Source organism: Salminus brasiliensis, chromosome 5 (assembly GCF_030463535.1).
Source record: "Salminus brasiliensis chromosome 5, fSalBra1.hap2, whole genome shotgun sequence".
In the NCBI taxonomy this organism is placed as follows: Eukaryota; Metazoa; Chordata; class Actinopteri; order Characiformes; family Bryconidae; genus Salminus; species Salminus brasiliensis.
The window spans coordinates 42,269,361-42,291,066 of record NC_132882.1 but is presented as its reverse complement, the minus strand read 5'-3'; the positions used below and the strand labels follow the sequence as shown (position 1 = coordinate 42,291,066).

At 42.3% G+C, this 21,706-nt stretch overlaps 1 protein-coding gene across 1 annotated transcript in view; it reads right to left on the bottom strand.

Moving 5' to 3' along the window:
• The window catches only part of efna4 (ephrin A4), a 77,534-nt gene that overhangs the window by 18,004 nt on the left and 37,824 nt on the right, over positions 1 to 21,706 (bottom strand). The window contains exons 2-3 of the mRNA XM_072679036.1: positions 11,385 to 11,680; positions 3,117 to 3,185 (exon numbers count right to left, since the gene is read on the bottom strand). Of these exons, the coding sequence (XP_072535137.1) occupies positions 3,117 to 3,185; positions 11,385 to 11,680 (365 nt within the window). The remainder of the gene's footprint in view (positions 1 to 3,116; positions 3,186 to 11,384; positions 11,681 to 21,706) is intronic.

Genomic DNA, 21,706 nt, shown 5'->3' with positions numbered 1-21,706 from the left:
CTACAACATGTAGATTCTGTGAGCAGCCAATCAGAGCAGAGCTTATCATTTCAGTATGAAATCAGTGTGTTTTTTTCAGATGGTACAATAACAGGGTGGTAAATAGGCTAGAAAATCTGCATCTGAGCATATTTCCCATTAACCAAAGTGACAAACTTACTATTTATACGCCAAACAACAAGTTAAATACTCCATAAAGGAATTCTTCAGCCACCTTGCCAGCTTTAAGCCCTGGTCACGCTGGGTTTTTGCATTTTTACGTCACGTCTGGAATGGGCGTGACATTCCTCCACTTTGGTTTAGCTGATTCACAAACCAGCTAACTGTGTAACTGTGCCAATTCCCGTCTAATCCCACCTCTCGACTGACTGTGTACCATGCCACCTTTCACTTGTGCTGTATTTTGTAATCTTTACGAGAAGAGTTGTACAACAATCAGCGCTTCCTCCATGTTGGCACAGACGGAGCAAAGGCGGTACAGACCGTGCCATAGGTCACACAGCCAGAGCTCCAGCACTATTGGTGGGGGATGTGAATTTGCATGTCCAAGCTCACCAAAGCTGAACTCGTGTACGTGAAACTCACCCGTCACAGCAAATCTCATTGAAATGCATGGAATTTCACACACAGAAAATTCGTGGACAAAGGCCTGGTGTGACAAAGGGCTTTAACCTGAGCTATAAAGGCTTGGGGGTGTCTTGTCAATTTAGTGGGTGTAAATATAACAGGTCAGGACTGTGATGTAACAGTTCTGAGGTTTTGGAACTGGCCTGTTTTGCTGCTCGGTCTTGGTTCTGCTGGAGTTTAAGGTTCACGGTTTGTCACAACTTCCATTCTTCAACTATTCTATTCTAAAGCCCCTTTAAATGTGTAGCATCACTCAGCCCCACCCATTCAGACTGAAGTCATTATAGAGGGCATTCACGTTGGACTGCTTTCCAAACAGGTCAGCCAATCAGAATTGGCTCATTTACATACGTGAAATTTAAGGGAACAGCCTGCTTCCTTCTAAGGGGGTTAAAATGAATGAAACCTGCTCGAAACCCTACAAGTAGGCCTCTAAGGTTTGGTCAGAGAGGTCCAGTCCAGAGAAGTGGCCCCTGGTCCCCCTGAAAACAGTGGGTTGGGGTTCGTCTCAAGCAAACCCTGGTGAGATCCATTGTGAGTATGAACTATGGTGCTCACTTTTGGTTTATTGGTACATTCCTCAGTTTATAAAGCTCTTGGAGTGCCAGGATAAGGATCCGGAAGGATGTTTAAGCTATTGCACCAACATTACGGTGAAAATGTGGATCACATGGCGTCCTACATGCCTCAATAACACACACTGCTGTTTACCACTGTTTTAAGCCATGGATCGGTCTAGCATAGACTTCCAACAACTTTTTGGTGAGCTAGCATGACAGAAATACAGGGGCGGAGCCTATTAGGCAGAGGCACTGCGTTGAAGCTGTCCTATTTTATAAAAACAACTTGCTGATTGATAAGCTCGGAGTCGGCCCACTAAGAAAAGTCGTTCCTCATTTTCAGGCTATTCCCACATCACCCGTTCTCCAGTACTGATCTGTAGCTCACCTGAAAAGCAGCTAATCCACACTCTTCCTGACCACACGCTAATGCTGTGGAGGTTCCGACTCCGACGCACAGAAATAACTGGCTCAGGGAATGATCAGCCGGACAGGATTATTACTGATGGTGGAGATTAGGAGGGGAGGAGAGGCAAGAGCATGATTTGGGACTGGAGCAGAGAGGGGGACAGCGGATTGGACTGGACAGGCCGCCGTACATCTGTGTGCGTGTGTGCGCACATTTTGTGTGTGTGTGTGTGTGTGTCTGTGAAGCGAGAGGTGGAATTAAGGCGGACGGTTCACGGACTGGACTGCCATTCCCAATCTAACCGGACGGCATTCCCCACTGCTCTCTCGTCAGCTCAGCCAGGCGGAAGAATAACATTACTGCAGGGGGCTGAGAGCCTGGAGACACTAGCCACGCCACACACACACACACACACACACACACACAGGGAACTGAAAACACACTTTTTCCACACTTTTTTTGACCAACAAACCGGAACAGATTTAAAGATCTGTTCAAATGTATAAAAATATATTTATATAGAAATCAATAAAACATATATATAATAAATATACTATTTTAGTCTGAAATAATTACATTAATACAGTACCTCTTGTAAAATGCTGTTCTTTTGTAAATAAAAAAGTGTGGATAAAGTTCAGTTCCTCTATAGAGAGACACTTGAAAATACAGTGAAAGTAAAAGCACAATAAATGGTACATTTTATTTTTTTCCTAAATACAAAATTGACTAAATAAAGAGATAATTGTGTTTAATTCTAGAATAAAATGCAAATGTTTCAATCCATGCTTGTTTACTGTTTTTATGTACTTATTTACATTTAGAAAATCAACAAACTGTGTTATTTGACCAGGACCACCCAAACCTTTTTACATAATAAATGTATTATTTTATTACAGTATATGATTTTTTGTATTTACAGTTGATTTATTTACAAATTGAGAGTATATGAACATAAATTATATCTATTTTTATAAATTTTCTATTTTTTTATATATATTAATCATACTTTTTTCCCGACCTTTTCAATAAAATAGTAACTATGAAAGCAAAAAAAATTAAAAAAAAAAAGGCAAAAATAGGTAAAAAAAAAAAAAAATCCTCTAAATATATATAAAAAAACATATTTAGTTCAGCTCAGTTTAGATCAGCTTAACGGTGAAGTTGTACAGACAGCTCTCCAGCTGTTATGGAAGCTAAATTAAATTATTACAATGACTATTAATTATTTAAATGATTGAATGTGTGTTTTTTTTTTTTTTTAAGAAGAACAACAATAAAATAAAGATAAAGAATTCCGCTCTGGGAAAGAAGGAGATTTGTGAGATGGGGAGGGGAGGGAGAGGTAGTGTGTAAGAGATGGAGCGAGAGGTCAAAGATAAGCGAGGGGATCGCGTGCGGAGAAAGAGGGTCGTCTGAGTGCGTGAGCGGGTGCGAGGGGAGGGACTGCCAAGAAGAAAAAAAAAAAAAAACTTGCAGGAGAAAAAAAAAAAAGAGGATGAAAAGAGGAGAGTACTCACTGGCCTCGCAGCACACAGTGACTTTCAGCTTCATACAGGGGAGGGGGGGTCCGTCATCTGTGGACAGGGCTGCAAAACGAAAAGGAAGAGACAGACAGACAGACAGAGACAGTAATACAGTTAATATGTGCTTTGCAAAGCAAAAGGTTAAAAAAGGTCACATATAAGCAGTTAAGCTTATCAGCTCTATAGGAAACTCAGCAGAAAGTCAATAGTTACAGATAATCCATTAATAAAGGCTGGAATGGAAGACTCCATCACTAACACTGACGCTGTTCAGGATGAGTGAGCCTTTAAATAAGAAATGATGGGCGTGGATCACGAGCCTGTGGTCTTTTCTTTTTTCTTCTACATTAAAAAAATATTATTGCTATTTGAAAACAGAGACAAGTCTTTACACTGAGAGAAGATTACGATAAATGGACCAATAGAAATGCTACAATTAATTAAAAACTAATGCTACATGTAATATTCTTAAATAAGACTCTAAATTTCATTTTTGGTTTAAAAGGTGATGTATTATATACATTAATTATCTATATCTCATTACTTTATATACATCAGGCATTACTTCATTATATATCAATTTAATTTGAAATAAAAACATCCTGAAATTATACTTAAAGACTTTCGTTTTATAAGTAGGGGTCAAAAAAATGTAAACAAACAAACAAAAAAAAGTTACAATAAAAAAAAAAACAAACAGAGACGTATTTCTTCACACTGTATCTTTATACTTTAAAAAGATACAAATGTATAATTACTGTTTATTTACTGAATGGAACATATTTGGCCAAAAATATTTAAATATGATGCACAAAAAACAATCTGTATTTTCTTCTGTACTTTTTAGACAATTTCTGTTTTTTCCAAATGTATTAAATTAGAATAAAGTATACAACATATTTATGATTTTAGAATCTATGTATCTAAAATTAAATAAATTCATGTATTTGTGCACGGTCATAAAAATATATGTGATGTAGTCTATAATTTCATTTCCAACTATTTAAAACCGACCAATGTTTTTGTCAATAAAAGTATAAATAAAGTTCATATCCTCTACAGAAACACACTGCATATTCTAAAGCATACTTACTGCGTATTTATTGAAATTGCATTCAACATATTGCAACAAAACCTTTAATGTGCCATTACTTTCACACACGCTATATTTAAACACGCTATGTTAACATTTTTCCCCATATGCAAAATTTTGTAAATAAAATAGACGCAAATGCTTTTATCTGTTATTTTCATTTGTTTATATACATTGAATTATATAATATATATATATATATATATATATATATAATTAATATAATTATATAATATATATATATATATATATATATATTGAATTTGAATAATTATTTATTGAATAATTATGATGCTTATGATTGTGATTATTACGCTATGATATAACATTTTTATGCAAGTTTTAGCACACTTTAGCACACTCACACTTAACACACTTTATTACATTTGCATTTAATATATTGCACCAAAAACATTAAATATAGCATGTGTGAAAGTAATGGAACATGATACACTGTTTATGTTTTTCCCATATGCAAAATGTAGTAAATAAATAGATTTTGGAAAATTTTGGATTTTTTTTCACCCATTTTTTAGTTTAGTTTAGTTTTTTTTTTTTTTTATCAACATTCATCTTCATTGACCATTTTTAATTTTTTCAGTTAGAACGTAGAAATTGGTATTTAGTTTCATGCAGGAATTTGAGGATCTCTGATCAAATTAAACATTGTTTTTAAACTAACTTAATAAAATCCCTCACAGGAAACAAAATAAACATAATAATAATCATAATAATCATAACAATCATGATTATTATTGTTATTATTATTAATAATAATGTTATTATAAAACATTTTTCTGCAAGTTTTAGCACACTCCCATTATATTAAAACCTCAACAACGCGGCCTGCAGTGTTTTAACCATATTAGAAGAATTATGTTGTGTTACAGGAGTACCTCATTCATCACAACACCCACAGAAACACAGCTGGAGCTGTGATTGGTCAGAAGGCTCATTTGCATCAGCACCAGTACTGATTTTTATTGCAATGGTTAACATCATAAAAACGCTCAATTATATACTGCACATAAGACACTCCCACGTATCAGTCATACACTCTGCTCTAAGCGATGCCATAGAAGAACCCTGTACTTGCACATCTCATTACATGATGTAATAGAGGTGGTTCTGTTATGGCACTGCTCAGAGAACCCTTTTAAGGAACCTTTAAAGACAGTATAGAACAGAATCACTGCAGGAAGCACTGCAATGGAGGCAAACAGCTACATCAGATCTCCAAAATCAGACCACCGTAGTAGTGTTCTGGGAAACGGGGACCCTCGGGCAGCTCTAAAACCAACCCAAATCGGCCCCAGCGGTCCCCACTAATCGCCCGTACACCAGAGGCTCCCGCCGCTCCAGCAGAAAGTTCTCCAGCTGGCCTAAACTGTGTCAGCCTAACAGAGCTAGCACAATTGCTACAGCTCAAACTCGTGCACGCTGCATTAGCTTAATGTAAATGAGGACTTTGAGGGTGGGTTTGTGTGTGTGTGTGTGTGTGTGTAAATTCTGCCTTTGGGCTAATGATATTAGCCGGAATATTTTGCAGGATAAGTGCACTGGCTAATGTAGCAAAAAATTTGCCCCATTCCATATATCAATACAGGCGGTGGAGGATAACGTGGAGTATGAACAGCAGATATCTGCAGAACGAGGGGCCTGCGCGAAGAGCCATACATGGTATCACGGGCAGGACATGGTATATGTTCGTGTATACGCAGTTTTATTGGGGCCTAAACGAGATTAGCATTTACACGCGCTCGCGTTTCTTGCCCGGCCCCCGAGCCTCGGCCCCCGAGGCAGCGATCTTAAAAGGAGCAGTGGCGACGGCTATGCTGGCGACACTCCTGCAGAAAGCAGCGCTGGCTCCATGTTTAATCACGCTGCCCATAACTATAAATCCATAACGGCCGTTTCAGTAACACACACACACACACACACACACACACACACACACACACTGCAGCTGCGGCCGCTTCCCCTCTCCTCTTTAAAGTGAGCTTTTAAGCCAGCTCTTAACAACCGCACATATATCCAGTTAGCCCTGCGCCATAATTTCACATTGACGCAAATGAGGATGTCGGACTCCAGCCAGGCTGTGTGTGTGTGTGTGTGTGTGTGTGTGTTTTTAAGACTGTTGGGAACCACATAAATGTGTTTGGAGGAAAGTCTTGGGGTGGAATGACTGTATACAGTGGTGCCTCAAGTCTATACATTTAAAATGATAATGATAATAATAAGTCGCTGAATGCAATCAAATAATCCTCACAGCAAAGCTCCTCCAAAAATCTAGTAGAAAGCCCTTGGTGGACAGTAGAGACAGTTACTCCAACAAAAGCAGGAGAAGCTCTTTTTAACTTCTTTAAAACCCTTGCTTTTGGAAGAAACAGTGAATGAGGTGTCCCAATACTTTTGTCCATTTATAGTGTGCTCCAAAGCTCCCGTTCTACCACATCTCGTTCTACTGGATGGAGATCTAGTGACTGGGAAGGCCTCTGAAGAACCCTGAACTCAAGTCAAGTTGTCATATTCATGGGACCAGTTCGAGAGACCTTGGCTTCTTGACTGGGTGCATCCTCATGCTGGAGGTCGCTGTTAGAAGATAAGGTAAACTGTGGTCATGAAGGGATGCGCATGGTCAGCAACAGTACTCAAATAGACTGTAACATTCAAGCGATGACTGGTTGGTATTAACGAATCCCCCACACCTTCACCCCACCCTCTCCACCCGTCTGGAAGGCTGACACAAGGCAGGTTGGGTTCATTGACTCATGCCGTTGGTGCCAAATCCTGACCCTACCATCTGTGAGCCTCAGCAGAAATCAAGACTCATCAGACCAGGCTACGTTACTCCTGTCTTCAACTGTCCAGTTTTGGTGGGCCTGTGACCTCAGCTTTCTGTTCTTGGCTGACAGAAGTGGAACATGGACATGGCCGTCGCTGTAGCCCATCTGCCTCAAGGTTGGCGGTATTCTGAGATGGTATGATGTGTTGTTGATGCTAACTGCTCTTAATTCTAAGGCAAAGGAGAAGACTACTGATAGTCTGGCTGCATTGTTTATTTAGTATTATTATTATTTGGATATTTTAATTATTATTATTATTATTATCATTATTATGTATTAAAATCAGTACTTTGTTTCCCAGTCTGTTGAATGTATTGTTTAATATCCCTGTGCACTAAATTGAGAGTACTGAACATTAAATATGATTCAGTAGTGTTAAACTCAGCCGCAACCCTCATTGGACGATGGCAGCATTTGGAAGCATTAATGATCAAAATCAAACATTTTTCCTTTTAAACCCCTAACAAACTCCCTCTGTGTGTATATTTACGTTATTTCCCAAGCTGGTCTCTGCGGTCAGCACTTCAACTTTGAACATTTTCTACTGTGGTACACCAGGGGGCGACGCATGCCCTGCACTTCTTAGATAGGGTGAGTGAATAAGTCTTTCCATTCTCTCACAACAGCACCAGTTAGCCTTCCAACCAGTCTCCGTGTTGAGATTATGGAGCAAAATTAAGGTCAGGTGCTCGGGGAAACGGCCTCAGACTAAGAGAAGACTGTAGCAAAAGGAAGACACTGCTACTGCAGTGGGAATTAGCTTAATTAGCTTAACATCAGCGCTAACATTTCTTCAGAGTTCAAAATACTCTTACTGTGCATTCTTGCAAACAGACTGTATTCTACTTTCATTGTTTTTATATACACTAATATATATATATATATATATATATATATATATATATATATATATATATATATATATATATAATGACTGCAAATTTGGACAAATTATGTTTTTACTGTGTTCTTGTGCTTACTGTGTTACATTAATATACTTTTACTGTATTTCACTGTATATTTTTGCAAATGTATTATACATCATATATGACTGCAAATAGTAATTTATTTAAATGTAATATTGTTCTCTGTTTAAATGTTAGCTCTCTGTGCATTTGTGCAAGCTGTACTGTATTTCATGTTTACAGTTTTTTTTGCCAATTTTACTGTATTTACCATACTTTACTATGCATTTTTATAAAGTGTACTGTGATGTAGTTTTTGTGCCTTTTTTTTGCAAATTTTATTGTATTTCAGTTTCTGTGCATTTGCCAATTTTACTATATTACTATATTATTCTCTTTTATTTATTTTAATTGACCGTACTATACTATGCATATATGTGTGCACTTTATTATTATTTGCACAATATATATATATATATATATATATATATATATATATATATATATATATATATATATATATATATGCACTTTGTTTTACGAATTGGACTGGATTTTAGTTTTTTTTTTTGCATTTTCTTGGAAATATTATATGCTTTTACTGTGCATTTCTGCAAATTGTACTGTATTTAAATTTTACCATGCATTTTTAAAATTTTTTACTGTTTCTATTTCATATTTTACTGTATTTTTCGCAAATGCGACAATGTATATTCATATCTTAGCAACTTTCTGCAAGGTTTACTATACTGTACTGCTACTGTGTAATTCTTGAAATGCTACTGTATTATAAATTAGTTATGTATTATAACACCAGTTGTAGTGTTCTAGTTTTACTGTGCATTGCTGCAGTGGGTATTGTTGTTACTTTCACATTTCAGTTATATTAGACTGTTGCTGTTATTTTGCATTTTTACTAAATTTGACATTGTTTTTGTCGATTTTACTGTATAATCACTTTACTGTAATTAAAAAAAATAAGATTTCATTATATATATTTAATCAATATGACTGCATTACATATTTACAGTGCAATTATACTATTGTGCATTGTTCCCAAATGATGCCATATTCTACATCCTCGAGGGTCCTCATAGTTGGACATTCGTTGTCCATGCTGCTACAACATAGCTACTTCTTCCTGGGATCATTAAATATGTTAAGTATGTCCACATCCACCCTAACACTCTCACTGCTCTCCGGTGTCTTAACACATCCTGTCCCCTCTGACGTCGTCTTACAGAAGCACCATTTAGGATCTAAATTCGTTAGCCAGCCAATGTAGCTAACATGTCAGCAGAGCTGGTCCACCCCCTTCAACTAGTCTTCATGCTACTAGTTAGCCAGTCGAGCTGATCCCCATTCGATTGTATTAGCTAGCATGCTACTGGTTAGCCGAGTTGCCTACCCCCACAATTATATTATATCGTTGAACTTGCTAATAAGTTCAATAGCGATGCTTTATCCAGATAAAAACTTCTCAGTAAATATATTTCCATAAATTTTAACCTGGTATATAAGTGCGACGGTCGTGTGAAGATGGGCAATTAATCACATGGACGATTTTAACAGTTGGGGGGGATAGAATGGATACAATGTGTCCAGGGGTGGTGGGATGTCAACATAAGAGAATGGCACTACATTTTAAGGGAAGGACCAGATTTGTGATGTCAGAATTCCAGTTTTAGCCCAGTTCTGTTGGTCCGTTTCTCATGAAATGCCCACTGGACATCAAGGCCAGCTGGTGGGAGCGACAGCGAGGCCCACCGAGGGACCGAAGGAGACGTGCACAGCCGAACTCGGCAGACACAACAAACTCCGGCTAAACCCTTTAGCTGTACTTTCAGGACTGTGATCTTCACCATTAGTCAGGCCGACACATCGTTACTGCAGCTTTGAGGCGAACAATGGAAGAAACCCTCGCGCGCAAATCATTGGTGTATGTGGCGGGCGGAGGGGCGGAGGGGGGGTGGGGTGCTGAGGAGTGAGTGAGGAACACAATGGGCTCTGCGCTGTGTATACTGGATCTCATGCTTGAACAATACTCCATTGTCCCGCGCACTAGATCAGTAATTTATGTAAAGATACTTCCCCCCCTCTGTGTCCGTGTCTTCCCTTTCTCTTTCCCACCTCTCTCGCCCCCTCTCGCCGTCTCTCGCTCTCTTTTCGGCCTTTGTTGTCCCGCTCCCTGCTTGTCTGGCCTTCCTCTTTCCCCCCACCCACCTACCTATCTTCCTATGTTCTGTTGCACCTCTCCATCTGCACTCAGTTTCATCATTTTTCTTCATTCTCCTTCTCGGTGGCCCCTGTATCGATCTTCCTTTCCTTCCTTTCGTCTCTCCATCATACTTTTCACCGCATTACTTTCTGGAATGTGGATTGGGGGGGGTGGGGGGGGGGGGGGGGACTTGTTTACTTTACCCCATGTTCCTGCCCCGGCCAACTCACTTGGCAGATAAAAGACAGAGTGGGGTTGCTGGAGGAAGTTGGAGATGTTGGTGTGTGAGAGTGTGTGTGGTGGAAGGAGGTGGGGAAGGAAGAAGGGCATGGCCTTAAACCAAAGCAGGAAAAACACAGACTGTCTTCGCTTTCCTTCCTTCCCTGGCTTCCAATGGAAAAGAGGGAGAACGGCTCTGAGGAGGGATTTTTCACTGGATACTAATCAATTGCAAATATGAGCAAAAACCTCCTACATTTTGCACTAAACTACAGTTAACAACTTCTTTTCCAACGAAAATTCCACGGATCCACGGAAAATTCCACCATCTCTTCAGCTCCCGCGTAATTATACGGCTACGATGTAAACAAAGCTGAAGTGATTCACAGTGGTTTGGTGTTGAACGGGGCGGCTGCAGAACTGACTCCTTGGAAAAATGTGGAATTCCCAAAGATTCCACAATTCCCAAAGGAATTTTTATTATTTAATGATCAATGAGTAGATTAATAAGAAGATTTTTGTGTCAGATGAGTATATCTGAATAGCGGAGGCTGCCTTTTCAGATGAGGTAACGAGCAACAGGCGCGAACCAACACACAGGTCCCTATGAGGAAAAGCGGGAAAAATACATTCGGAAAAATTATGTAGCTGTTCCTGTATAACAATTATACGCCTACGAAGTAAACAAAGCTGAAGTGATTCACAGTGGTTTGGTGTTGAACGCCCCATTCTGATCAGGCCCACCAGAACACACAGTGCGGCTGCACAACTGACTCCTTGGAAAAATGCGGAATTCCCAAAGTTCCAACAATTCCCAAAGGATTTTTTAATTTTATTTTATTTAATGATCAATAAGTAGGAAAATTTCGTGTCAGAGTATCAGAGGCTGAACACACAGTGCGGCTGCCCGAGCTATCGCGCGGTTATCGGTACCGTGGCATCGGCATTCGCAAAACTGATAAGACCATAAGAGTCACTCACAGCTGTAGTAGTAGTGGTGTCCTGGGAGGAACTCGAAGCCCAGGGAGAAAGGCGTGAAGCGCTGGATCTTCTCAGAGAACCTGACGGGGCTGTAGGGGGCTTGGGGGTCGTTGCACTCCCACCGCTTTATCGCCCCTTTGGTCTCCTGGCAGCCCCGGAACTGGCTCTCAGCCACCAGGTACAGCGCCAGCGTCTCTGGCGGGCCGGGCAGCGGGAGGCCGGGGGGGTAGTGAGGACACAGGATGTCCAGGTAGTCGTTGAGGTTCACCTGGATGGAGTAGTCATCACTCGTGAGCCTGAGAGAGAAAGAGAGAGAGAGCGAGAGAGATAAGTGGGTGGGGGTATAAATCAGTGGGTGTATTTCTTTCACCGAGAGCCATGAGAGAGCCACGGCCGTTAAATATGGCTTTTTTCCAAGTCGACGGTGCAGATTTCTGGGGGGTCAATAAATCTCCAGCACAGATTTTGCTCTGAATCACAGGTCTCTTGCTCCGGTGTTTGGCTCTTCCATGAAATATCAGCGACGATCCATCAACTGACCGCTCTAATCAGCCCTGCAGAGAACGCAGTGCGGCTAGAATCCTCTCTAACCATGTTCTCATCATCTGCAGCTGATGTTCTGCATCTCTTATGTCCAAATATTTGTGGACACCTTAAGTAATGAACGCGTTCTTCAGCTACTTTAAGTTGGACCCATAGCGGACATAGCATACAAGCACACAGTTTCTCTAGACCCTAGAGAGAAGCACTGCCAATACAATAGGACACTCTGGAGCAGACAAGTAGACCAACATCAATAGATCTCAGGCCAGAGTGTGTACCACCACACACACACACACACAGGAAGTGATTAGACTGCAGTGTTGTAAAGAAGCTGGTAGCTGATTGGTCAGGAAGGAGAGTCAGACTGGATTATAAGATATTAAACACTATAAAACAGACGTTTTAAGAAAAGTCTTGACTAAACTAAATCAGTTAGTCCAGAAAGTCTGATTATAGAAACTGAGACTGAAAATAAAGGGATTTTACTGAACCCATTAATCAGCAGCTCGTCTTAGCAGCACAACAAGATCAGATGAGATCGGTATCGGCCAATACTCAGCATTAAGGGACTCGGATGGATCGGATAAGAATCGGCCGATACTCAGCATTAAGAAACTTAGATGGATCGGATCAGATGAGATCGGTATCGGCCGATACTCAGCATTAGGGGACTCGGATGGATCAGATCAGATTGGTATCGGCCGATACTCAGCATTAAGGGACTCGGATGGATCAGATCAGATCGGTATCGGCCGATACTCAGCATTAAGAGACTCGGGTGGATCAGATCAGATCGGTATCGGCCGATACTCAGCATTAAGAGACTCTGATGGAATCGGATCAGATCTGTTTCAGCCGATACTCAGCATTAAGAGATTTGGATGGATTGGATCAGATCAGAATCAGCCGATATTCGGGACATCCTAAATCAATGCAGTAGCAAAATCCTATGCATGGTGTTTTAGCCTGGTACCGCTCAGCCCTGCCACGTACTGGAGCCAGGCCTCAGCTGCAGGCCTGGAAGTGCCAGCAGGAGCTCAGCGATGTGAAAACAGTTTCTAGACTAATTAAACAAAGAAAACGGAGACGGCTGCTGTGATGCCCTCTCTGATAGCCCTTATATTAAAAAAAAAAGATCGAGAGAGCTTCAGAAACTGGCCTGGAGAATCTGCAGAGTGTTTAAGGGCAAGTTCATAGCAGCTATATGGTAATTAGCGAGAGTAAGGGACACACACACACACACACACACAGGCATGTGTTCACACAGACTCAGACGCACACAAAACACCAAAGCTAATAGTGAAGCCTCGCTAATAGGCTGAGCATTAGCATACAATGGCCCTTCGGTGGGCTGGCGAGAAGGGCTTGACTTGTTTACATAGGCCTGTCTTTAAGGAGCTGTTTACATGTTTACCATCAGAGCCGGAGCGAGCCGGAGCGAGCGAGAGTCCGCGAGAGCGAAAAAGTGTGTGTGTGGGGGGGGTGTTAGTAGAGGAGCAGATAAAAGTTGGGCCCAAAGTCCAAAGAAGGTCTGAAGTCCAGAGAAGTGAACAAAGAGCAGAAGGACAGAAAAGGGGGTTAGAAAACAGGGGAGAGACGAGACACAGAGGAGAGGAGTGACAGAAGCAGAGGAACAGAGAGAGAGAGAGCGCGAGAGAGCGAGAGAGAGCGAGAGAGGTAAAGAGGTAGAGGTAGAAAGGAGGATTGGGGGGGGGTTCTATTTTAATTAGTCGCCCTAGAGAGAGTTTGGTGGGAGACAGCAAGGAGACAAGATGGATTTTAATTGGTCTTTCCTGCACCACAAAAGTGTGTGTGTGCGCGAGTGTGTGTGTGTGAGAGAGAGAATGTGTGTGTGTGTGTGAGAGAGAGAGGGCAAAAAGAGAGGAAAGAGAGAGCGGGGACCCACGGAGGAGAAGAAAAGACAGGATGTGAGAGCAAGCAGGCCGGTCCAGGTCCGTCACCATGACTCTTTGAGAAAAAGCGACAGAGCGGAGTAAGAGGGAGAGAGAGAGAGAGAGAGAGCGCGAGAGCGTGTGAGAGAAGGAGAGAGAGAGAGAGAGTCTGTGTGTGTTGGGCGAGTTGGGGGGGGCAGGGGGTCCTGAGTTAAGTGGGTGGACACAGAGAAGACAGAAAAAGGCTAATGAAAGAGCAGAAAGGAGAAAGCGCGAGTGCGCATGCGAGAAAGAGTGAGAGAGAGAGAGAGAGAGAGCTGGAGCAAGGGAACGAGGGAGAGGTAGAGACAGATGGAGGTGCGGCGTGTGAGGGGAAGGGGGGGCAGAGAGAGAGAGAGAGAGATAGAGAGAGAGAGAGAGAGAGAGATAGAGAGAGAGAGAGAGAGAGAAAGTTAGGGAGAGAGGAACAGTAAACTAGGTATCCAACAGGCTCCCGCTAGCGCCGAGGTGAAGCATGTCCCAGTTAGCCTAAAATATTTATGCTAAAACCCGCCCGAGAGTCTGAAGCTGGGCCGCTTCCCGCAGGCGGAAGTCGTCTGGACGCTCGCTTTATGAAAAGTTGATGGAACGTCCGCTGCAGGACTGCACAGAAACGCCAAACTGCAGCCCCACACTTGAGCGCCGGCCCCTGTACCGGACGCTATTTGCTAGCGTTCCCTGTCCGACGTTAAGGATGTAATCTCGGACCTCACGACCTGTTGATTAGACTAGGAATATTTACGGCTATCTAGCATTCACTCTCTGGAACACTGTATGTATGGGAAAGGTGGGCCGGCACAAAGATCTGAGTATTTGGGCGTTAGCGTCTGCACACTGGGACTGAATTAGCATTCCCTAAAAGAACAAGGTTCTATTTGGTTCTTCCTGGTGATTCCAGGTGAGACCTTTTCTGGTCTTGATAATAGCCTTCGATATAGCATTCCTGGTTTTCCGATCTAAGGAAGTGGTTAGGGAACCTTTTTTGTAGGAGCAGTGGAACAGTGTTCCGTACGGTCTTAATGGTTTCCCAGAGCAGGGAATAGTGATTAGGGACCTCCTCCCCTCCGTTTAACAGTGTTCCATACATAACGTTCCGGTGTGGAGAATTGGGAATTGGTGATTATGGGAACATTCCAGGTCCCTATAATAGCGTTCCATACAGTGCTCTGGAATTTCTGATAAATATTGAACAGTGATTAGCGATAGGTTCTGTCTATAACAGTGTTTGATATGGTATGAGTTCTAGATTTTCCAATGTAGGGAAGGATGGTTCTCAGAACCTTTTCTGTTCTCAAAAGGGAACAGGGATTAGAGGAGAGTTACTTTTCTGTGTAATTGTGTTATATATAGGGATCCAGATTTTCCAAAATAAAATAGTGACTAGGGGACAGTTACTTTTGGGGGTCCAGATTTGCCAAAACAGGGAATAGTGACTAGGGGACAGTTACTTTTGGGGGTCCAGATTTGCCAAAACAGGGAATAGTGATTAGGGGACAGTTGCTTTTAGGGATAGAGATTTTACAAAACAGGGAATAGTGACTAATGGACAGTTACTTTTAGGGATCCAGATTTTACAAAACAGGGAATAGTGACTAGGGGACAGTTACTTTTCTCTGTAATTGTGACCACGTGTAGCAAATGATTCAATTTCACCACAATTAGATTCAGTTGTGAACCTATAAGAACTATTTCAGTGCATTGTTCACCACAATTCAGTCTGATTGGGTTGTTTTGCTGCATTTTTTATAAACTGAAATGTGACTTAAAAGGAACTATTTACATATTTTCGGAATACAGACTACTTAAAAAAATGACAATTTTGAAATAATATTATCACTATAATTAATCATCATCATATTTCAGAACCGATGCAGCTAAATCACCAACTTCCCCCTAATGCATCACAACCCATTTTTACAGCCCATCCATCACAGAACTTAAGAACCACCAAAATCTCCTATTTACGAACACTCCCACCAGATCAATCTAGTCATTTCAGTCGTTTCTCATTTTCAGCACGTTAGTCAGGCAGATGCTAATTAGCGGCAAAAGAAGCAAGCCATTAATCTGTGCACAAGCGTTGGCTAAAAGGCAAACTGTATGAAGATGTGGCTCTTGGAAAAGGTGGTGTATGCTATTTGATCAGCACATTTACATCATGCAAATGAAGTCTGGAACCCACCTGACATGAGGACACAGCGCGCAGTAATAACTCTGTATATATGTAATTACGGCGAGGCCTCCGTGTAAGTACAGCTCATTCCCGCTGCTCTGTACTAAAGCCAGCTGTGATTACACAGGCTTAAAAATAGGTGAGTGGAAGGTGGGTCACGTGTAATTATGCCATAATGATATAACTAGGTAAACGCTGGAAAGCTGAACGGAAGCAGTGAAGCTGAGCCTCGACGCTGGAGTTATTATGGAGTTGGAGTGCTGTCATTTGCAGAGGGTAACATTAAAGCACCGGCTTGACCAAACATGCTAACGTGGCTAACTACGAACACAAGCTCGTGGCATATTAGCATGACCCTTACCGTTTCCAACAGGCTTTTTTATAATTTTACCATTAGCATTTCCGACTGAAATACTCCTTTAATCACTCTCTTCCCCACAATAGGTGAATTTAGTCTGGAATTTCCCAGGAGATGAAAGTCAATTCAGTTCCTTATAAAATGTGTTCTATATAGAATTCCAGATTTTCCAGTATTGGGAATAGTGAATAGGGGCAATTTCAGGTCCCTATGAAAAATGTTCTATATAGCATTCCAGATTTTCCAATATTGGGAATAGGGAATAGGGCCAATTTAAGTTCCCTATGAAAAGTGTTCTGTATAGAATTCCAGATTTTCCGATATAGGGAATAGTTAATAGGGACAATTTCAGTTCCCTATGAAAAGTGTTCTGTATAGAATTCCAGATTTTCCGATATAGGGAATAGTTAATAGGGACAATTTCAGTTCCCTATGAAAAGTGTTCTGTATAGAATTCCAGATTTTCCGATATAGGGAATAGTTAATAGAGGCAATTTCAGTTCCCTATGAAAAGTGTTTTATATAGCATTCCAGATTTTTCAATATTGGGAATAGTGAATAGAGGCAATTTCAGTTCCAAATGGTTCACCTGACATTTTCTTGTAACTGTAGAGTGTGTGGCACAGGAGTATCTGACTAAAGTAGCTCTGACTTAAGCCATTTGCTAATCATGCTGTGGATCCGCAATGGAGAGGAAAAAAAAAAAAGAGTCATATGTATCTGACCCCTGGGAAGGCCGCTGTACAGTACTATTAATGACCACAGAGGCCACCAAGCCAAGCGTAGCATCGCACAATGACCAACGCTGCAGTAGAGGTCCAATCTGTTTGTGTGTGTGGGGTGGAGGGGAGGGTGGGGGTGGGTGCAGTGTAGGGCTGAAGAAAGGAAGTCGAGCGAGCACTTATTCCGCCAACATATGACCAGTGCTGCATGTCACTAAGCAGTGGCCCTGATCAATAGCTGTGACAGAGTATTGGTGATCAATCAGTGTGACAGGCCGGATCGATCAGGAATCAGTCAAACGTGACTCAGACAAGGCCGGCTGATCAATAGTGTGTCTGCGCTCAAAGCCCTCAAGCTGCACAACATGTCTCAATTAACACACACACACACACACACACACACACACACACCTTAATTAACTCACAGTACAGACGCCAGCATCTGTGACCACCGAGTACAAAAACAGCCCCTGCAGTCCTGCACACACACAAGAAAGAGCCCTACACACAAGTACACAATATCCAGCTGTGATGAAACGGCCCAAAGGCGGCCCAGAAAAACCTCAGTAGAAGCTTCGCGACCAAGCGTTTCAAGCCAGTTGGTGATGTCATCAAGCTACTTTATTGTGCTAACAGGGAACAGCTCGGGACATATGAGAACCACGGATTAAGAGCCAATGTTTAACCATAAAAGTGTGGACTACAGTTCTACTGCTGCTGTTACTGTTTAAAGTGATAATTTCCTTAATCTAAAAGCACAGCTGCAGTGGAAACACACAGACTGAGCAGCCGTCTGTCACCTGAACGGACAAATAACAGCCAATCAGCTTGCTGGTTATGGATAAAGTCCTGTCCTTTAACAATAATAGCTAATCAAACTGCTGGTTACGAATAAAATCCTACCCTTCAACAATAACAGCCAATCAGATTGCTGGTTATGGATACTGTCCTGTCCTTCTACAATGACAGCCAATCAGATTGATGGTTATGGATACTGTCCTGTCCTTCAACAATGACAGCCAATCAGATTGATGGTTACGAATAAAGTCCCACCCTTTAAAAAAGAGTCAATCAGCTTGCTAGTTACAGAGTCCTGACAATAAAAAAAAAACAAAAAAACTAAACCCCCAGTCTTTCAACAATATTAGCCAATCAGATTCAAACAATATTAGCCAATCAGATTGCCGGTTCCGGTTAAGATCCCATCCTTCAGCAATAATAGCCAATCAGCTTGCTGGTTCTGGTTAAAGTCCCATCCTTCAACAATAATGGCCAATCAGATTGCTGGTTCCGATAAAATTATGCCTTTCAACAAAAAGAGGCAAGCAGAGGTTTAAGGATAAGTTACGTCCATCTAAAAATAAAAAACTAAATATATGAGCCAATCAGATTGCTGGTTACAGTTAAAGTTCCGCCCCTTAACAATAATAGCCAGTCAGCTTGCTGGTTCCATTTAAAGTCCCACCATTCAACAATAACAGCCAATCAGATTGCTGGTTATGGATACTGTCCTGTCCTTCGACAATAGCCAATCAGATTGCTGGTTATGGACACTGTCCCGTCCTTTAACAATAACAGCCAATCAGATTGCTAGTTACTAATAGAAGTCCCACCCTTTAACAAAGAGTCAATCAGCTTGCAAGTTAGTGAGTCCTGACCATCAAACAAAACAACAACAAAAAAACGAACAACACCCCCCCCCGCCACCGCCTTTCTACATTATTAGCCAATCAGATTGCTGGTTGCGATAAAATTCCGCCTTTCTACAAAAAGAGGCAAGCAGAGGTTTACGGATAAGTCCCGCCCATCTAAAGATAAAGAAATAAATAAATGAGCCAGTCAGCTTGCTGGTTCTGGTTAAAATCCTGTCCTTCAACAATAATAGCCAATCAGATTGCTGGTCACAAATAAAGTCCCACCCTTTAGATATCCAGCTAGACCAGCTAGACCAGCTTGAGTAGCTAGAGCCATGCTGTTTCGTCAGCAGGGTATTGAGGAAGGCCACCGAGGCACCTCTGACTTTTACCATCATTAAGCTCATCCTTAAGCATCCGTCATCATTATGTTCTGCTGACGGCTGCCGCCGTTGCTCGCGCCTCCACAACGCTCGTCCGCCGTCATACTGTACACGCAGCATTTTCCTTTGGCCCCCTGTTTTAGTTCTACATTGAATATTTGCCTTCAATAACTGCCATAACTGAAAAGCTGAGTCTGTGCTGAATCAGAGGACGCGGGTCATGTGACACATCGGCCAGCGTGATGCATCGCCAAGGCTACGGTTAAAGAGATGGAGATGGAGATGTACGATGCGGGAGCCCAGGTGGCCACTTTCTGGCTTATGTCTTAAAGAGTCAAAGGACATGATGGAAGCCTTTAGCACAGGATTTCCTTCATCGCTGGATAACCTGCTCGCAATCCCATGGGAAGCGCATGGAGCGGCTTAATCATAGGGAGGTTCATGCCAACCTTATCCAGCAAAATACCTATTAGAGCCTGTTTGAGCCTGTGTGTGTCTGTGAGAAGACTTTATGTCAAAGTAGTGGTAATCCTGCTGTTCCCCAGCAGCCTTACGAGTGTGTGTGTGTGTGTGTGTGTGTGTGTGTATGAGGGGGAAAAAAGAAACCCCTTGAAAGAGAAACAGTTGCACATACATAGAAACGCACACACATCACAGCAAGGGGGGGGGAGGGGGGGTTGATTGTGAAGGAAGCCCAGGGGAGATCACGGTCAACTCCGCCAAATGCCCCTGAAGGTACATCGATATTGGAAAGTAAGAATCAATCAGAAGTGACTGTACAATTTAAAGAAGCAGGTGCTCATTTGTTGGTTTCCTGATCAAGTAACCGGTGTATAGCGGCGATGGCGCAAATGAACTGAAATCTGCCGCAAATGGCGTTGCACAAGAATAATCGGGTTGGAAATACCTGCAGGGTTTGCAACAGGACTAGTACAGTACAGTGTCTGTGTGGAAAATGGTCCACACAGCGGATGTTAATGATTGGCTATAAGGAGTGATTGCATTTGGGCCACAGTGTGCAGGAAGTAGCTGAATCTGCAGGTGTATGGAAGCATACGGTCATTGGGGTCTACCAGCAGTGGCAAAAATCCCAGTCTGTAGGAAATTCTTGCCAGACAGGGGCCACTGGCTTGTGAATTACGGCGGCAGTCCCTGTCCGTCAGTTACGTCTTTCGGCCACAATACTGGTGAGAGAATTTCCTGTGGACTGGGATTTGAGCCACTGCTGGTAGACCCGTTTGACCGTATGCTTCCATACACCTGCAGTTTCAGCTACTTCCTTCACACTGTGGCCCAAATACAATCACTCCTTATAGCCACCCATTTTCCACACATCCAACAAGACATTCACTGCACTGCACTACACTCTTCTATGAGTCCCGCCACACACCCTGCAGGTATTTACAGTCTGTTCGTTCTCATGTAGCGCCCTCTGCAGGAGCCTGAAGGTACTACCACCTTAAACACGTAGGGACGCATCCACTCCTGCCCGATGTTTAAAGGCCTACAGCAGGGATGTCCAATATTATCTGCAAAGGATAACATAAAAGGTGATTCCAGGGACGTCACCCCCCCCAAATAGGTAGGAGTTCTGTTGCCTTGCTATCCCGCCACTGCAAACCTCCCTCACTGGGCCACTTTTTACCTGCTGTGTGAATCAGATTCAGATCCAGGGTTTGTGATGCCCAAAGCGCAGCTACAAGGCTAATAAGTGGTTAGAATTTCGCTCGTGCAGTGACCTTGTAGGCCGTCATGTCGTAGAAAAAGCATGCTCTTCAGGTCAGGTTCAATAGGACCTAAAACTCCTACCCTGCACTCAGAATCGGATCACATGCGGCTGCCTAGTGGAGCCAAAATGGAACCATTACAGCATGTGGGACGTGATTTGAATAATGGATCGCATTCATAGTAAATATTAAAAAAAAAAAAAAAAGAGTGTGTGAAAGCCGGAGTGTGTGTGTGAATGAAAATAGGGGCCAACAGCGGCAGCAGGACCTTTGATCCCTTTATAAAAGAGAATAATTAAAAGCATGAACAATTCCAGGGGCATGGCAGAGGAATACAGAACACCCTAAATAGCCGGCATACCAAAAACCAGCAGCTCTCCAGCCTTCGCCTTACTGTAAGCAGAAGCGTAATTGCTAAATGGGCCTGATAATTGGTTGACAATGCCGCGCTGTCCACATGAAAACATACAAACATGCTGGGAGGCTCCGGTAGCACGAGAAACTGTGGAGGGATTGGGAAGAGTTGGACATTTTCTCAATTTAGGGGAATCTCTCCATGGTCTATCCCAGAAATACAGCACTGAGCAAACCTCAGAGACCCACACTCCATTTATTTAGCCTGACGTCTGATGCCTAAAGCACCATTAGCTGGAGGTTCTTGTGCAGGAGATGTTTCTGAAGAGAGCAGAAAATCCAGGAAGATCAAACGTCCAAAACTGGAAACCTTCCAAACCCCTTGCAAGACCTGGTGAAGCCTTCGAGATCTTCAGCTCTGAGAATATACTCCTAGATCTGTTTCTGGTTCTGTCCAGCCTTCCAATGTGAGAAGATGACTCAACACTGTGGGTCTG